Consider the following 18,783-nt stretch of genomic DNA (forward strand, 5'->3'; position numbering starts at 1 on the left):
GCAGCTTGTTACCCAATCAATCTGTGATGAGAAGCTTTTGATGATTTATTCTTTAACATTAAAGGGCCGGGTCACTCTTTGTTGATGGCAGATCTCAGCTGTGAATGAGAGGGACCAACATACAAGAACCTGGAGGAAATGGGCACTGTTGCAGTGAGCAGAGGAAAAAACTTTTAATTGGTATCTTTAGGAAGATGAGAAAAGAGGTTGCGTCTCTAAAACAAATGATTAAAGAGTAACATAAGAAAATGTGCTAGACCTAAAGACCATGAGTGTTTAGGTTGTGCCTGTACAAAGATTTATATGCCTAATCCAAGGCCTGTTATCACGAAATGTAAAAACATCAAGAATAAAATTAATCTCCTAAAATCTTTCAAAAAGAAAGTGGCGAACATAGTTTGTGTGAGTGAATCTGCACATCTCATTGGAATCTTGCCAGCATGAAAAAAAAAAAAAAAAAGAATATGAAATTCCGGTGGCCAGTATTTTTCCCTTATGGAGTGCTGTGCACAGCCACTCATCAGTCAATGGTATGGATTAGGACATGTTCAGATATGCTAAGACAGTAACAACAAAATTTCCCTGGCATTCTTTTTGGTGAAGTTCCTGAAAGAATGCTCCAGCAGAATTAAGCAGAATAGAGTAATCAAGAAATAAGAATACATAGGATTCAGGAAAAAGGGAAATGGGGGAGGAAAAAAAAAAAAGGAAACCAAAGAGCAACTTAGAAGGATGAAACCCAGTTTGTTATGAAAGCAACACACCCTTGAAGAAAGTAGGAATGGCATTTCCAGCAGAAAAAAATAGAATCCATGAATTATGTATGTAGCACATTGAGTGTTTGGAAAACAGTATTGGTTTTTGATCAATATGATGGAGCTTCTGGAAAACGTGAACATAGGTACCTAGAATATGCAGCAAAATTTTTTTAAGAGATTATATTGGGAGGGGAGGGATAGAGTAGTTTAAGGAGCTAAATCTTCATTTACCATAGTAGAGAAGATAGTAAAATGCTGCTTAAATATCAGTAAGTCTGGAAATAGCAGAATACACATCGGTTTTAAAATATAGAAAAAAAGAACAAAGAGACATTCAAAAGAATTAAAAATGAGTGTCCCTTCAGGATGACAGGGACCGCTGTTGCCCATAAACTTTTTTAATATTTAGGACTCTATAAATACTCATTGCAAATGTCCCTTTCCTAAAAAACAAAATTTATTTTTAAAAGGAATTATGGCATTTAAAATGTCAAAGAAATAGAATAATTATGGATTGTATTCAGCTTTCTTCACGTTTGTTGTGTTGTTTTCTAGAGTTCCTGGAATAACTCTGGCCACAGATATTATCTGTGGTTTTCCTGGAGAAACAGATCAAGATTTTCAAGAAACAGTGAAGCTTGTGGAAGAGTACAAATTTCCAAGCCTCTTTATTAACCAGTTTTACCCAAGACCAGGAACTCCTGCTGCGAAAATGGCCCAAGTTCCAGCCCAAGTGGTAAGATACTTCTCTTGCAGAAAGTATTAGATTCATCAGCCAATAGCTACAAAAATGCAACTCTGTTGCCTGGCTTAACACAACTGACTCATGGGCACCTGGGTGGCTCAGATGGTTGTGTCTGCCTTTGGCTCAGGTCATGATCCCAGGGTCCTGAGATGGAGTCCCACATTCGGCTCCCTGCTCAGCAGGGAGCCTGCTTCTCCCTCTCCCTCCGCCGCTCCCCCTGCTTGTGTTCTCCCTCTCTCTCTCAAATAAATAAACACAGCTGGCTCATGGTATCACTTTTAAGTTAAACAGTATGGAGAGTTTTCAAGATGGGGGCTGGGGCAGGGGACCTTGGATGACTTCAGTAACTTAAGGCCCCTAAAATACCACCTTTTTTTCTTTTGAGGAGCGGGGTTCTGATGACACTGGGGAAAAAATAATAATCTGGTATCCCCTGTGTTGATAAGAGAAATCCTTGGATATTTGACAAGAAGCTTACATTTAGATATCTGTGAGCAAAAGAAGCTTCATGTTTACCCTGATTACCATAATTTGCTACTTACTGGGGGCCGCACATCTTCTCTCCTTTTCCATGGAATAGTTTTGGTGCCTGCTGTCTGTCTGTCTAGTTCAGATTTGTGTTGCTTTCACACAAATGAACCTCAACTTAATTCCATCCTTACATGTTCAGAAATGTATTAGAATAAGATAATCTAAAATGAATGTGAAAAAGTTTGAGATCCAGTAAAGGCAACCTGTTTTTCAGAATGCCTCAGAAATTAGTGTTCTTAAAGTAATTTAATTTCTAGATTCATTGGCCAAAGATGAAAAAATGTTAATAAGCTTTAAGAGGAAGTCATATGTTTTTAACTGAAATTTTTGTTTTATCTCAAATAACTAAAAGAAATTATGCTCTACCATTAATTTTCCTCAAAGCTTACATGAATAAATACTAAAAGGAATAACCCGGAGCTTATTATTTTTTTCTATTATTCCATATGTGAATCTCAAACCTAAAACATACAGATTTTCTATTTCAACATTTAGTTGAAAAACCAAATGTATTTCTTATTTGCATAGATATAATATATTTTAAAGTCAGTTCCCCCCCCCAAAACTGAAGTGAATATCATTCTTTGTTTTCTCAAAAATTTTGACATTTTTATTTGACAAGTTTCTGTGTATACAAAGGTAAGAAAATCTTTTGCAGGTAGACTTTTTAATTTTATTTCTAATTTAATCAACAAAAAGAACAGATTATAGTCCCATGGAAGTCAACTTTCCACAAACAAAAATAAGTATATGAGCCTTGCACATCATTTATTAGTTCTGTTCCTGCATGCGTGCGTGTTCCTGACTACTATTGAAATGGCTGGTTTTCATTTTTTGGTTGTTACTGCTATTTAAAATATGGTTCATTTTAATATATCTATCTTTGACCTGTCGACTTTGCTAAATTCACTTAGTAATTCTAAGAATTTTCCTATAGATTTTTCTCCAGAGTTTTCTGTGCATACAGTCACCGCGTCTGCTGATGGTCGCAGTTTTGTTTCTCCCTTTCTGATCCTCATTAACTTTTATTTCATGTCTTACTGCGCTGGCTGGGGCTCAGAGTACACTGATGAAGAGAACTGGTCTGACACCTCTTCTTCCCAAACTCAGAGGAAGAGTCTTCAGAATTTCTCCACTCAGTATGAAAGCTGACTATAGTTTTGGGATTAGAGAAGTTCTTTTCTATTCCTACTTTACCCAGAATCTGTGTGTGAGCATGTGTATATGTGTGTGTGTTGATCATGAATAGAATTGAACTTAATCACTTTCTCTTCATCTGCTGAAATAATCATATAGTTTGTTTTGTGTCAAGTCTATTAATATTGTGAACTATACTGAGTGGTTTCAAATGTTTAAATCAACCTTGCATTCCCGGGAGAAACTTCATTTCGTTGTAACGTAGTACTTTTGATGTACCATTTTGGTTAATTTGCTAACATTTTGTGAAGAACTTTTGCATCTTTGTTCATGGAGGATTTTGATCTGTAGTTTTCTCATGATGTCTTCTTAATTTTGGTATGAGAGTAATGTTGGCCTCACAGAATGAACTAGAAAATACTTCTCTATATTTTTCTGGAAGAGTTTGTATAGGATTTGTATTGTTTCTTCCTTAAATGTTTGACAGAATTGCCCAGTATGGTAAGTAGAACTCCAAGATGGCCCCACAAACTCCCTTCCCCTCAGAGCCCCTACCAGGGTAGAGACAAGTAAGTCCCAGGATTGTTAATTTGATGTATGCTCTGCCCTTTGGTTTCTTGGTTCTGCTGGGTCATCTCTCCTTTTTTCATGGAGGGTAGCACGATCGTCTCAAAACCTTTGTGAGTCTTTCCTAGATTTCCCTACAGTTGGTTCCATTAGGCCTCAGCCACATGGACAGATCTTTACGATCCGAGCCTTCTCACCTGTAGCCCCCTGCTGGGTTCTTTTCTTTATATTTATCCTGCTTAGAACTCTTGGGGCTTCTTCACTCCACCCCAGTCTCTTTCGTCAACTCTGCAAAATATCAGCCATTCTGTCTTCAGGGATTCCTTTTCCTCCATTCTCCATCCCTTCTGGGATTTCCATTATATATGTTAGATATTTTCATTACGTTCCCCAATGTCTAGGCTACCCTTTTTTATACTTTTCATTCTTTGTTCTCTTTGGGTCTCTGGATTTTTTTTCTCTTTTCCCAGTTTTTAGTTTCCTGGTATTCACAGCAGTCACGGGGCCAACAAGAGCAGTAGTAGCACTCCGTGTTCCCTCGAGGAGGGACACTGCTGTCACCACGGGGCTGCTGCAAAGGTAGACGCCCGGCTGCCACCCCAGACCTTGTGTCATGGTCTGCATCTCCAAGCGATTTGTGTGTGTGTTAATATTTGTGAGGTGCTCTTCTGGTTCACTAAGCATTTCTTCATCTGTGTTCAATCGGCTGTCCAACCCACCTATGGAGTTTCTAATTTTTAGTTAATTTATTTCTTCTTCTAGCAGCACAGTTTGATTTTTTTCTTCATGGATTCTAGTGTTCTGGTAAAATTCCTCATATTTTCCTTTGTATTCTTTGAGCATATTACTCAGTTATCTTAAAGCTCACTCTGAATTCTCCAGTATCTGGTTCTAATATTGGTTGTTTCTGTGGTCCTTTTTTCTCTTTTTTCTTTTTTTCTTCATTTTGATCATTTGTCTTTTCTTTCCAAGTACCTGATCATTTTTGTTAAATGGTGACCATTGTTTGTTTAAAAACAAAATGAAACAATAGGTTCTAGACAGTAATATATCTTCCTCCAGGAGGACTTGATTGTGCTTCTGCCAGGCTCTAAGGTAAGGATTGATTTTTGTAATTGGTCTGAGATTGATTTTTGAATCTGTTTTTCAGCCTTTCTGAGGTTTGGTGTGTTTCTGGCTTGCCCTTCCTTTTCGAATGCAGCCAGTAGTGTGCCGGGCAGTGAATGACCGACTCTCAGTGGGAAGGCTTCTTCCTTGTGGCATTTGTTCATTTTCATCGACCGCTGCCAGTTTCCGACTGCCTGTGTGGCATGCATGAATGTGGAATTGGAAAGAGATGCACATAGTCAGCTCTCGTGAGCTGGTAGAAAGCCACATGCAGCGTACTGACCGGTGTACCTCCTCAGGGCCGCATCGGACAGTCTGTGGTGCTTACCAGGCCTTTTTTTCAACTCGAATCTTCGTCTCCCCAGGCTCGTGAGAATGCCGAAGGCTCTGCGTGGCCTCTAGGTCTCTTAGCTTTTGCTCGGCTCCTTGGCCTCCTGGCCACTGCTTACAAACCGATACAGACGTGGAAGGGAACAGTGGCTCCAGGTGCTAAGCTCACGGACTTCCCTTCTCTCGAGTCTTGCTAGTTTTTGATGTTGAATCAGAACATCGTACATTTTTATTCACCTTTTCTAATTGTTGTTGGCAAGATCCTTGGTCTGATAGCAGCTCGTTTGCCTCCGCCAGAAACAAGACTCACTGCTTAAAATCAGCTTTCAGATGCTTTTGCTTTTCCTCTTATCTTTTATCTTTTCGACCTAGCCCCTTAACATCTTCCTTACATTTTTAGATATTAATAACCCGGTCCTGGTATAGCAGAACCTCTTGTCCTGTTTTAGACTTTATATTTTCAAGGGGTTTTAGGTTTACAGCAAAACTGCATAGGAAGGACACAGACTTCCCATGGACTCCCTGCCCACACACGTACCCCCAGGATCAACATCCCACCCGTTTGTTACACTGATGAACCTACACTGACACATCGTTATCGCCCCGACTCCATAGCTTCCCTTACATTCTATTCTCGGTCTTACACACGCGTTCTGAGGGTTTGGATAACGTGTAATTACACGTATCCACTGTCAGAGGATCGAGCAGACTAGCTTCACTGCCCTTCTCTGCTCTGCGTCCCGCCCGTGCATTCCTCCCTTCTCCCGAACACCTGGCAGCCACTGACGTTTACTGTCTCCATCGTTCTGCCTTTTCCAGAATGTCATAGACTTGGAATCATGCAATAGGTAGCCTTTTCGGATTGGTTCATTTCGCTTAGTAACATGCGTTTAAGTTTGTCTTTCTATGGAACACAGCAGACATTGATTGCCCCACCGTTCTAGAAACAAGAAGTCGAAACAGGCCGCCCGCTCCCTCGGGACCACGTAGCCGAATCTTTCCTCCTCTCCATTGTCTCATGGTGTCCCTATGTAACTGTCATGCCACGACTGTCTCCTTAGAAGGACCCCGGTTGGATTTGATTAGGGACCCACCTGATTCTTCATCTTTTTTTTTTTTTTTTAAGATTTTATTTATTTGTTTATTTGACAGAGATAGACACAGCGAGAGAGGGAACACAAGCGGGGAGAGTGGGAGAGGGAGAAGCAGGCTTTCCGCTGAGCAGGGAGCCTGATGCAGGGCTCGATCCCAGGACCCGGGGATCATGACCTGAGCCAAAGGCAGACGCTTAACGACTGAGCCACCCAGGCGCCCCCTGACTGCTCATCTTAATGAGGTACCTCTTCAGTGACCCTCTTTTCAGATAAAGTTACGTGCTGGGGTGTCGGGGGTGAAGTACTTCCAAGTATCTTTTCGGGGGCAGAGATACAAGGCAGTCCACAGCCCTTCTCTACCGTGTGCAGTTCTGCTCCAGGTAAAAACCGCAGCCGGAAGAGGCTCACCTTACAACATTCAGGACCTTGAATAAGGGGAATTAAGCATTAATGGTGAGACCTTAGAGACCTGCAGTCTGGAAGAGGGTATAGGATGTGCACTGACTCTTCATGGCTCTCTTAAATTTCTCAAAAATGAGCAATCGTCTACATCTCTCAGGTACTCGATGAAACCGCTTAGCAAGCCAACTTCACTCAAGTAAAACACAGCTGCAAATGGGTAGCAGCTCCTTCTTACCTAATTTATTTCCCATTTTCCTGCCCAGAAAATCAACAGTAAAGGTAGATTCTAACCTAGTATAGAAAAAAAAAAAAAACAACATTCCACTGTTTTCAAGTCAAAGCTCCTCCTGGCTGCAGAGTGCCGCTCAGTGATGGTCTCTTGATGTCTTAGATGTACTGTATTTTCACCAAAACTAAGCCCCGAAACTGTTCTCCCTCTGGCATAAATGACGTAAAATAGAGAATTTCTGTGTAAATTCCCCTTTTTTCATAACTACCTTTATATGACTCCTAGAATTAATATAAATAAATTCCAGTTTTTAATTTTTCTGGTAGAGCTCTGATAAATGAACCAAATTCTGTGTATTTCTTAATACTTAAATCACCAAATGGATAAAGCCCAACTGAGTTTTGTATTTGTATAGGTGGGAGGGGAGAATTTTTCTCCAATCTTTAATTCCCTGACCCCAAAAAAGAGCACAGCTCTGTTAAATTTAGAATGCAAATAAATTAGGCAGTGTATCTTCATGAACAAGATAAACTAAAATTTATTTTTTTCTTAGCTTTCCCAAGATTATTAATGTATAAGAGATTTAATAGTAAGATCCCCTAAGCTAAACGAGAGTGACCTTAGACTTTTAGATGAAAGGTCAAATTTGCATGTTTATATTTTCTTTTCGATTGAGTCTTCCTTCATTAGTCTTCATTAATCTTAAGTAACTCTAACAGTATTTTCAAATTGTTGCTGAGATTCTTAGTCTGCCTAGAAAAGGTCACTTAAGTTTAAAAAGTCTTTGGATCCTTAGCTATCAATTCCAGAGTTTCTTTCTAAGAAAATTTTGATGAAAAATAATGCAGTTGGGTTGAAATCTTTAAGAGGCCTGTGACCTGGAAAAAGAAAGTTCTTTAGGTGGCAAGAGTAGCCATTAGAATGTTTGTATTGATTTAAAATGTTAAATTGTGATAGTAAATCCCCCTGCTTGCTTGTCTCACATCTTGGAACCAGAGAGTAAGTTTGTGTCTTCAGATATGTGTGAGCATAAAAAGAACCATAACTCATTTAGCTGCAGTTTCTAGAATATTTACCCCGGGGTGACAAGGCCATGGGACTCTTCTGGACTCGGCCCTGAGGAGTGGGTTAGGGTTCCTGAGCTCTAGAAGGGCCACCCTTGGGGTCGACAGAGGCAGCTTTGCTGGAAGTGTCCACAGAAGGCTTCCCTGTGAGGGACTGAGTTTTTGCTGGAGATGCTCGTACCAGGGCAGGGTGGCCACTTGGAGCAGATGTTGAGTAAGGAATTGTTCCTAAATCGTATACAGAGCGTATCCGGTGATATATAACGGCTCTCCCAAGTTCAGCTGCATGAGGGTCCAGGACATTATCTTGAAAGGCAAAACAGAAATACAGCATGCAGAAAGAGCTTTGTCACTTTTTCTAGATGTTGCTAAAATTCTTTGTTCGAGTACATCAACTTGCCTTAATTTTCATTTTTTACATCCCGGCTTTTTTGCCTTACTTGATAAGATAACCGCATTGTTTACCCATTCTCCTATTTTCAAACTAAGCTTTTTTCTTTGGGGAAGAGGTAAAAATATTTTCAGGAGTCTCCATACTCCAGATTGTCTAGGGTTCTTTATTCTAAACCGATTCCCAAACACACCTGGAGGGACACTCCTTTTCTCAACATCCTTTTCATTTTAACTTCTTTTTTTTTTTTTTGAGGAATATCTTGGGATTCTTCTGTAATTAATTGTATTTGATCCCTCCAAATACAGTTAATCTTTTAAATTCCTTTCTGGGCATATTATTTCTCTTTTTACTTCCCTTTTGGATAGAGTTTTTAGCCTGACCACAGTTTTATTGTGTATTGACTTCAGCAGATGACTTAATAGTCTCCCATGAAGATTCTGTAGTAATAGAAGTAAAGAATGATCTATATTCTAAGCCAGAGAGTTGGTTGGGAACCTTCTACCTTGTGTGAATTTTTATTGAGATGCTGTTTATTTAACAAATAGAAAATTGAATTTAATATCTCTAAGGGCCCTTGAAATTCTTTTTTTTTTTTTTAATTATTTATTTGACAGAGATCACAAGTAGACAGAGAGGCAGGCAGAGAGTCGGGGGGAAGCAGGCTCCCTGCTGAGCAGAGAGCCCGATGCGGGGCTTGATCCCAGGACCCTGAGACCATGACCTGAGCCGAAGGCAGAGGCTTTAATCCACTGAGCCACCCAGGTGCCCCAGGCCCTTGAAATTCTTAATAATCTTTGATTCTCTATCATACGGTTATAAGGTCAAGTTTCAAACAGTATTTTTTTTGAAAGTCTAAGTGCTTTTCTTTTTCGAAGTATGTAATCTGCATCTCCCAATTCTTTTATCTTTTACTCTATTATGAATCTGAAAACTTTTTGCCTGCATAATCAATTAATTGACTAGGGATACCAAAACTTAATACTTCATTTGGTGGTTTATGAGGGCTCAGAATGGCAGCCGTGGGCCCAGCTGTGCTAGGGAGAATAATGGGCCCCTGGAAGACAGCGCATCCTAATCCCCAGGCCTGTGAACGTGTTACCACAGTAGTAAAAAGGTCTTGGAGAATGTGATTAAGTTAATGCATTTGAAATGGCAGGTGGTTGCGGGTTATCTGGGTGGGCTCAGTGTAGTCACGAGGGTTCTTAGAAGAGGGAGGCATGAGGGTTCAGGTTCGAGGGAGGAGATAGGAGGACACAGCAGAGGATCAGAGCCCTGTGCTTTGAAGATCAGGGCGGGACAAGCAGTTCCGGAATGCGGGCCGCCTCTGGAAGCCGGAAAAGCCAAGGAACACATTCTCCCTCAGGTTCTCCGGAAGGACTGCAGCTCTGCTAATACCTCGATTTCAGCCTGTAAGACCCATTTTGTACTTCTGGCTTACAGAATTGTTAAGATAATAAATTTGTGCTGTTTCAAGCCACTAAGTTTGCTAATTTGTTACTGTAGCAATAAATAGGAAATTAATATGCCCACAGTGGGGATAGTTGGAACTGAGGGCATTGTCTAGCTTTTTGAGACCGATAAATGAATTGCTTTCAGCTTTATGCGACCCAGGTTGTGCTCTGTCATGGGTGACACATGCTTGTTCCGAGGTCTGTGCAAGCCAGCCCTTGTTGCTCCCCAACAGGCACAGTCGTCTGTAGGCCTCATCATTATAATGCCAGGACAGAAATAATGGTAAGAATTAATATTGGTTTAGCAATCAGCATATGTCCAACCTTGCTCTGAGACCTTGGTGTGGATTGCCTAATTTCACTCTCACAGATTATTAGAGTCAATTTGCAAATAAGGAATCCCAGGCTCAGAGTAATGACCTAACCGCCCCAGATCTCACAGAGAAGCTCCCCACCCCCTCTCCACTCTCGGGTCTTGCAAGACCCAACTCACCTTGTGCTCTCACAGTGCCCGGCGGCTTGGCATTCCCAGCGTGCCCCCATGTTCATCTCCCCTGCCCCAAGCCCCCCAGAAGGAGCCGCACATGAAGAGCCCTGGGAATACAGACAACATGGATCATTTATGGAGCAAAAAATGCGTGATATTTAGGACAGTGAGGTGTGTCGCAGTTTTCTGTTTGTTGTTGGTGGGCTAGAGAGCAGCCTGTGAGTGTAAGGTTAGTATGGTCACTGAATGGGCCGGGAGCCACAGGCAAACCTTAGACTAAATGGCCTTATCGGCCACATGACGTGGCCTCAGCCCGTCCTGTGGGTGGGAGGGAGCTGCTGACGAGCGGTGGTCATGTGTCTGTTTTTGAAAGCTCATTCTCGGTGCAGTGGACAAAGAATAAAAGAGTCGGAAAGCCCAGTTAGGAAATTGCACGAGACAGGTCTGGAGACTTAATAGGGCAGTTTTAAGAAGTCTCTGGGACTTATTCCTGAGACCTTCAATAAATACTTTTCCTTTGGACTTAATAATTCCAAGTCTTAGACTTAGCTCCATGTCAGCAAAGTCATTTTGTGTTCCGTGGAGAATATTAATTTGCTGTCCAGAAGTCACTTTGTTGGTTTTTGATTGATTCCAGGCCCACGGACAAATATTGGTGGGCCAGAACATTTTACAAGGACCCTTGAACACGCCAGAAATTTAGGGCATTACATCCTGTTTCTGCCTTTGTGCTTGCTGGCGCTATTGGTGTTCTCCTAGACCGGGCCTAGGCCTCTTCTACTCAGGAGGAGAAATGCCAGACCCTCCAGACCTGCCCTTGTCTGTTCTCTGTCCCTCCACCAACGTGCTTTTATCTCTTCCCAAACTGTTTCTACATGGCGGTTACAGGATTGGCTTTTTCCTTGTAGCCTCTTTATCTTTTTTTGTGTTTTTGTTCTAAGTGCGGTAAGATAAGCTTATCAACTGTGTGTGCATGAGTGTGTGTGTGTGTGTGCGTTTTGAACCTGTAGAAAACTCTGAATTTGGGAGCGTTTGAAGAAGCTGGTGCTCTGATGGGGGAGCATTCTTTTTTAAATCCTTTTAAAACTGAGTACTTTCCTTTTATCACATTCTCACACTGGAAGAGTAAAGGAAACAGGGTGATAATGTCTGGAGGTTTGAAGAATGTGAAAATATCAAGAATCGTTCAGCCTCAGTTGTGTAGCGGGAAGTCGGCCAATGTCGATAATACCTTGGCCTGGCCAGTACTATTAAGCCCTTTGGTTGTCTACCATCTTGAAACGGAGGTGTTAGAGAATTTGACAAATATGATTAGTTTGGAGTAAATAAAAGCAGAATGTTTTATCAGGATCTCATGAAAGAAAAGAAGTGCTGTTTCTAAGAGGAAAGTCTTCTTGGGGGTATAAAAGATAGACATGGCCATCGGCCGGTGGGGTACCTCACCATCCAGGGACCTGTCCAGGGGACCTAGCGAAACAGCTCGGGGAGAGATCACTGGTGATGTCCTTATTTCTGTTTCCTGCCACAACGGATTAAAAAAAAAAAAAAATGCTCCTGATTCTTCTCAGCCTGAATCGTTCTTTCAGAAAATGCCAGCCTTTTCTCCAGGTACCCTCACTGCTCTCCCTAGTTTCCTGCCTCTTGAATCTGACCTCTTGCCTGCCTACCACGGAGCACTGGCTGACATTTTATTCAGCCCCGACCGGCAGTGATGAGCAGTCACCGCATATGAGCTTCGCCGAGTGGGACCCACAGGACTACACCTGTGCTGGACATGGGTAGCCTCTAACCCCAGGATGGAGCCGTGTGTCTGTGGACTTGCGCTTTGTTTAGGATGGTAAAGATAAGAAGGATACAGATGTTTTTTGTTGATACCTAAAGTCCTTTCATGGGACTCTTCTGTTAATTACAAGCCATTGTAAGAAAAAGATCATTGATGACTATATTTTGGACCCATGGTTTGTATAAATCAACTTTAGAACAACAGAGAGTCCAGTATGGTTTCAGAGCCTTAAATTCGAGGATAGTAATCTTTTTGTGCTTTGTAGTAAGCTTACAGAAGATTGTTCAAAAAGAAAACTTCTGTAGAAAAAATACACTCAATTTGTTTCTTATGATTAATTTTTGGTTTTTCTGTTGGCATTTTTATCTCGCTTCTTTTATGAATTTTAATTACCACAGAACAGTAGGGAGATAGGTAGTTTTTTTCTCTCAGATGCTGAAGTGTGGTAGGTATTAGGGTTGAGATGGACTGAGTGAATTCATATTAAATCAGGTGAATATAGGTTCTATCCTTTGGAAAGTCCTCTTTATTATATTTTATTCTAACTTTTTTCCTATGGTGATTACGTACCTTGTTTTATATAAGTTTCAGAAAAATTGCAAAGATCTACATAATTCTTTTATGCCTTTTATATGAACTTGATTTATTAAAATTGTAATATTCAATTTGAATTCACTTTTTATTAACAACTTTAGAAGTGAATAGACTCTTTGGAGTAACTTCTAAAGGTAAAAGAATCTTATAATGATCTAACATTTTTTGATCTTATATTATTATTTTTCTGTGATAACTATGGTTCATTAATAATTTCATATTTATAGCCTTCCAAAGGACCTATAAGTATAGTTCCCAGTAATAGAGCTAATATTAAATGTGTATGTAGGTCAACAAAATATATTTGGCAATTTAACGTGACATGCTTTTCTAATTCCTGCCTCTTAGAGCCATGTTTATTTCATAATTAGGGACTAAAATATCAAATATGAGCAGATAAGCTTTCAAATGGATAAAATATACTGTGCTAGTTATGTTCTGATAGCTTATAATCGATGATGAATGTCCTGAGGCTTTCTTTTTGCTACTCATAATAAAGTAGAAGTGGTCTATAAGATTAGAAGTTATGCGAGCATTGGGTGTGGTGCATAAACAATGAATTTTGGAACACTGAAAAAAAATTAAATTAAGGAAAAAAAAAAGAAGTTATGTGGGCAGGCGAAAGAAGCTTCCTTTGTTTGAATGTTAACGTGTGCCAGAAAGAAACATAGTCTGTGCTTTTCATGTACTTTGTCTCATGTTAGTCTTCCGACCATACTTTTTTACGTATCTGGTATATTTTTTTTTTTTAATTTTACAGACAAACCAGCTGAGGCTCAAAGAAAAGTAAATTTGCCCAAGGTTTTATAACAATTAAGTGAAAATGCCCGAGATGTGGGCTCTTCTTTCTGACTCTTTGCTCCATGCTCTTATAAACCATAAAATAAACATTTATCCCAGAAATTCAAAATAATTTTAGAACATTTTGATCAAAAAAGTACTGGTTTCCACAGTTTTATTTTTCTATTATAGCAGTGAGTTTTTATTTATAGGCCCTAGAAAAATTGTAAACTCCTTAAAATGATTTTAAACTTAACAGAGAAGTTGTAGGAATAGCACATCTCTAGCATACCCTTTGCCAAGCTTCAACATTTTGCTAAATTTGCTTTCTCCCATTAGTTGGCTAGATAGATACACAGACAGACTGGCTGACATTTTTCCTTGAGCAGTTTCAGAGTGGATTACAGATATCATGCCCCTTTACTGCTTCGGATTCAGTGAGTGTTTCCTAAGAACAAGAATCTTCCATAATCACAATATCGTTTTCTAACTGAGGAAATTCAACGTGGGTACAAGACTTCAGCCTACAGTTTATATTCCAGTCTTTCAAGAGTCCTAGCAACATCCTCCCGAGCTCTCATTTTCCAATCTAGGACTCAGTTCAGGATAGGGTCTTAACTTAGTTTTCACATCTCTAGGTCTTCTTAAACCTTCTTGAACCTTCTTGAACCTTCCTCACTTGAACACTTCCTCGGCTTTTTTTTTTTTTTTTTTTAAATCTTTCATGATTTATTAACATTTTTTAAGAATACTGGCCCGGTATTTGATAGAATGTCCCTCAATCTGGGTTTTGTTTCTCTCATGGTTAGATTCCTGTTTCACTAAAAGAATGATGTTCTGTTCTTCTCAGAATGTCATATCTGGAGGCGCCTGGGGTCCTTTCATCCCTATTGGTGCTGCTAACTTTGATCACTTGGTTAAGGTGTCGTCTGGTCTCTCCACTGTGTAGTTACCCATTTTGAGGATAAGAATTTTTAACTCCAAGTATGTGATGGAATCATGGAAGAAAGAAAAGAGTAGGCCCCGAGACCTCAAAAGTCTTAGTGGAGTTCACACTTTCCGTCTCAGAACAGACAGGCCTCCACAGTAACGTAGTCTGAAAGACTTTTCATTCCTTAGTTTTCATTCATTTTAAATCTTGGAATTATTTCTAACAGTTTTTAATGGTTAGACTATTCTCTTTTTAAGTGAGATACTTCAAGTTGAGGGTGCAGTGACATGGAGGGAAAAGTAAACTTGGAAAGGTAGAAATTTATTTCTTTGCAGTATCTGTATATTTACACAGTACATATAGAGTTTCCATCCTCAAAAACTGCACGGATCAAAACTTGGGTGAGTCGAGAGGAGCTAGAAAAATTCATGGATGAAGTATCTTTAATTTTTAGGAGGAATTCATAGGCGATGAGTGAAATATTACTCTCGAAATGCTATGATGGCAACTCAGCAGCTCTCTCTCTGAATATTACCGAGTGTCAAAGACATTCTGTTGGAATCAGAAATACTTTCCGTGTTTGCAATATCCCTTACTGCCTTTCCTCTCAACCTTTGTTATCTAGGAAATCACAGAGTATCCTCTCCAGCCACTTTCTGGGTGCTTTGAACGTGTTTTGTTAGTGCAATCAAATGGAAAAAGGTAAAGGAAGGATTCTACAGGTAAATTCCAGTGGGTTCTGTAATCAAGCACAAAAACGTGTGAATGATATTACTAGGACCATACAGAGTTAATCCAAAGCAGTAACTGATGGCCCTTTTCCCAACTAACTCGATATTAATTCTTCACAGAGGGCCCCAGAGAACAGAACTCTTTATTCTTCTTACCAAGTTAACCCAGAATCACTCAAATGCTATTAAAATGAAAATCAGTGTGTTCTCCAAAGTTTTACAAAGGTTACCCAAATGAATAATGTGTCAGGTACTTGAAATCCTATCCTAGTAAAGAACATAAAGACCACTGTGAAAAAATTTAATTTGATTTTATCTTCTGTTAGGAGCCATAGTGGTGCAAGGGCAGATGGGAGGTGGGAAGCGGGTTCTCTACAGCACTCCTCACTCCTGAACAGTGACCACAGCTGTCCCCTTGACCGTCACAACCCAAAACATGGCTTTGGGGAATGCTTTAGGTTTCTTGATCACTTTGGCAATCACAACTACCGATATTTTATTAAAAATTATGGCGAGAACTGCAGTTGGGATAACACGAATTAATTTACCTAATGTCAAATAAACTTCTACACCAAGGGGCTGGGCTGAGTGCTGCAGCCCATATCAAGGTGACTTCTAGGTGGTTCCTTCGTCTCGAGCAGCATATAATCCAGAAAGGAGGAGAAGGATAGCGTAAAGGGCAATAATACAAGGCAGTATGTCTTAATGGCTATAATGATACAAAGGGCAGTTAAAACTCTCACCCTTATGAGTGAAATGATCAAAGTCACTGTCGGGAGAAAAGGAACTTTTAAGGTGAGGTACCAAGAGTGAGGCACCAGGTGTTTCTAGAAAAGGATGAGACATTTAGTCCTTCTAGAATGCAAGGTTTGCAGTGAATAATGAGAAGGATCCTTTTGGGAAGTGTTTTGGGGGCCGTCAAGGGGATTTTGACTCTGTAATCACACACAACCTTGTTAGCCCTTGAGAATGTTCTTAGCTAATGATCTCAAGCTGAGCCATCAGAAGGCCATCACCTGTAGTCCACGGGCAACAGCCACTGTGTTTAAGCAGAGGAGTGGCCCGATTTCAGTAGTGTTGGAGGAAATGAAATAGAAACCACATGTAGGGCGCATCAAAATGGAGAAAGGCTGCAGGAGGGAGTGGAGCGGCTGAGGAAATAGTGTTGCTGTGAGGTCAAAGAGGTTGGTGGTGGATCTAAGAACAGGTAGAAAGAAGGAACAAGAGAGGCTTTGAAGGAAGAATCCCTCTGACCTGTGAGCTGGACGATGCTGGTGGTTTGTCCCTTGGGCAGTCCAGGCAGTCTTGGTGCTTTACAAATATTGATGCCTTTAATCCTCACAGTAACCCTAGGGAATGACTGTTTGTATCCTCCATTTTACATTTGAGGAAACTGAGGCACAGAGAATAAAAGTAACTTGTTCAGAGTTGCACAGATAGTGGTGGAGTTGGGATTTTAAACCAAGCAATTCTGGCTCTGTCCTCTGCTTTCTAACCACTTTGTCTAGAAGAAATTATAGTGGCCAGAGAGAAGGAAAAACAGGGCTTAAAGTAAAGCTCTAAGAGACTTGATTAAAATACAGAATCCTTGATTTTCTATTTTAAATACAGAATGTTAGAGCCAAAATCTTATTCATTTAAAGGCAAAATGCGTTAACCAGCAAGACTGCTTTAAAGATGTAGGAATCTGCTCCCTGAGGCTTGGTGAGGGAAAGCGATAACCCAGTGCTTCCTCCATGCTAAGGGCAAAATGGGGGAATGGATAGGGAGGGGGCCGTAGGCCGACACTGGTATTGTTCTGGCTGTCCACCGGGTATCTGTCCATGCTGAGGGTCAAGCTCTGGCATTGTCTCTCATCTCTAACCTGCTCCCTTTGCCTCTCCACTAATTGCCATGTTGTCTTTCACCCCAAGACCAGCTTCAAGTGAGATCCAGGGTGTAAGCTCTCCCTTGCTGTGCCCAAATTTCTTTCACACTTTGACCTTTTTGTTAATCTCTGTTGAAAACAGGAGAAACACAGAATGAACATTTTGAGGAATTTTAGAAGTTAAAAGCCATCATAGTCCCCCATCTTCAATTCTTAGCTAGTTCATTAGATCTAGATGTCATGGTCCCCAGAAATATGTATTTTTCAGGAAGCAAAACACTGATGAACCAAGCACTGATTAGGATGGTTTCCTGTGGCCTGCTGACTCTCTTGCTTATTATCTCTTGGTGTTCTTTAATGTGACCCTGTCTGTCTGCTTATCCTTCAGGAGGTCTTGTGGAGTCTTCCTTCTCAGCATTTAGGCCTCACAAAGCAAAACAGTATAAACTGCATGAAATTATGGGCAAATTACGTGCCTGGTACTCTATCAAAGACCAAGCAAGTGATGCCAAACATCATTGGAAAGAGAATGGGGTGGGGGAAACAGTTTTTTATTGAAACTCTTGTAAGGGAGATGGACTACATGTGGGTTATAACTGAAACTTCAAGAAACCCCCTAAAATGGAGCTTCAGACCCCAAAGGATGTGCTTGTGTAACTGCCTTTTAAAGAGGGAGAGCCGGGCTCACTTCTGCTCTTCCCATTTGTCAGGAGCAGTCAGCAAGCAAGGACACCTCTCCCTGTGTCGCTGTCCTCTACTCCTTCCCTGTAGTACTCAGCTGGTCCTGTGAGAACATCGAGTGTTTAAAGCACTTTGGCATCCATGGTCACTAGGCGACTAGTTTGTAAGAGACCTTCACCCATCCCTAGTTCTAGGCCAATGGTTCTTGACATTTTTGGAGAATCTGATTATATGTAATGCTTCTTGCCATACACATACTAGGCACACACACATACATATGCACTCTTCCCCCCAAAAAGCAGATTTGTCCAAAAATGTTAATATACTTTTGGAGTGCATGTATAAAACCATCCGTGGGCTCTCAGAGCACTGTGCAGGCTGGTTTCTGTCACCTGACTGGCTTGCTCTTGTCTCTGTTTATTCTCTGTCCACCACCGCTGAACAGCCACCATCGGGCGTCTCTCTTAGATGGAGACACCAACAGTGAGTGCTTGTTGAGTGAACGACGAAGTGTAGGCTGACCACGTAATTGCTAATAAGGCTGGAGAAAGACACAAACTTAAAGAAATAGGTTCATTCATGAGAGCAATGTACTTGACCATCTGGCCAGTAAACACTGGTCCTGTAAACCTTCCAGAGAAAGCTCAGAAACAAAGACAGTTGCTTCAGAATCTGGGACAGAAGCAGAGACAGAGCACACTGAGATTAGTCCAGTGTGGCCTGATACTGGAAGAACACTCCCAGAAGCAGGTTGTAAGTGGCACTTAAGTATAGCTGAACCAAGGCAAATGCTCTGCAGGTCGAATAATTGTCTGGACTGTTTGTTGTCGTTGTGTTACTGTTTTGGGTTTTGCCGACGTGAAAGGTCTACCAGAAGATAATCACCTTTATTTTTTTCTCATTTTAAATTCGTTCCTAGTCACACAGACATTTCATTCTTTTTCTTTTTTCTTTTAAATTTTTTTAACTAGCATGTAACATGTTATTTATTAGGTCTGTGAATCATCAGTTTTACACAATTCACAGCGCTCCCCATAGCACATACCCTCCCCAATGTCCATCATCCAGCCGCCCCATCCCTCCCCTACCCACCTCAGCAACCTTCAGTTTGTTTCCTGAG

General features: G+C 40.7%; 1 protein-coding gene across 2 annotated transcripts in view; it reads left to right on the forward strand.

The window, feature by feature from the left end:
- The window catches only part of CDKAL1 (CDKAL1 threonylcarbamoyladenosine tRNA methylthiotransferase), a 634,424-nt gene that overhangs the window by 477,923 nt on the left and 137,718 nt on the right, over nt 1–18,783 (forward strand). For both annotated transcript variants that reach the window (XM_080807301.1, XM_080807300.1), the window contains one exon: nt 1,314–1,494. In XM_080807301.1, the coding sequence (XP_080663427.1) occupies nt 1,314–1,494 (181 nt within the window). The remainder of the gene's footprint in view (nt 1–1,313; nt 1,495–18,783) is intronic.

The sequence above is a fragment of the Martes martes genome (genome assembly GCF_963455335.1).
Source record: "Martes martes genome assembly, chromosome: 6".
In the NCBI taxonomy this organism is placed as follows: domain Eukaryota; kingdom Metazoa; phylum Chordata; class Mammalia; order Carnivora; family Mustelidae; genus Martes; species Martes martes.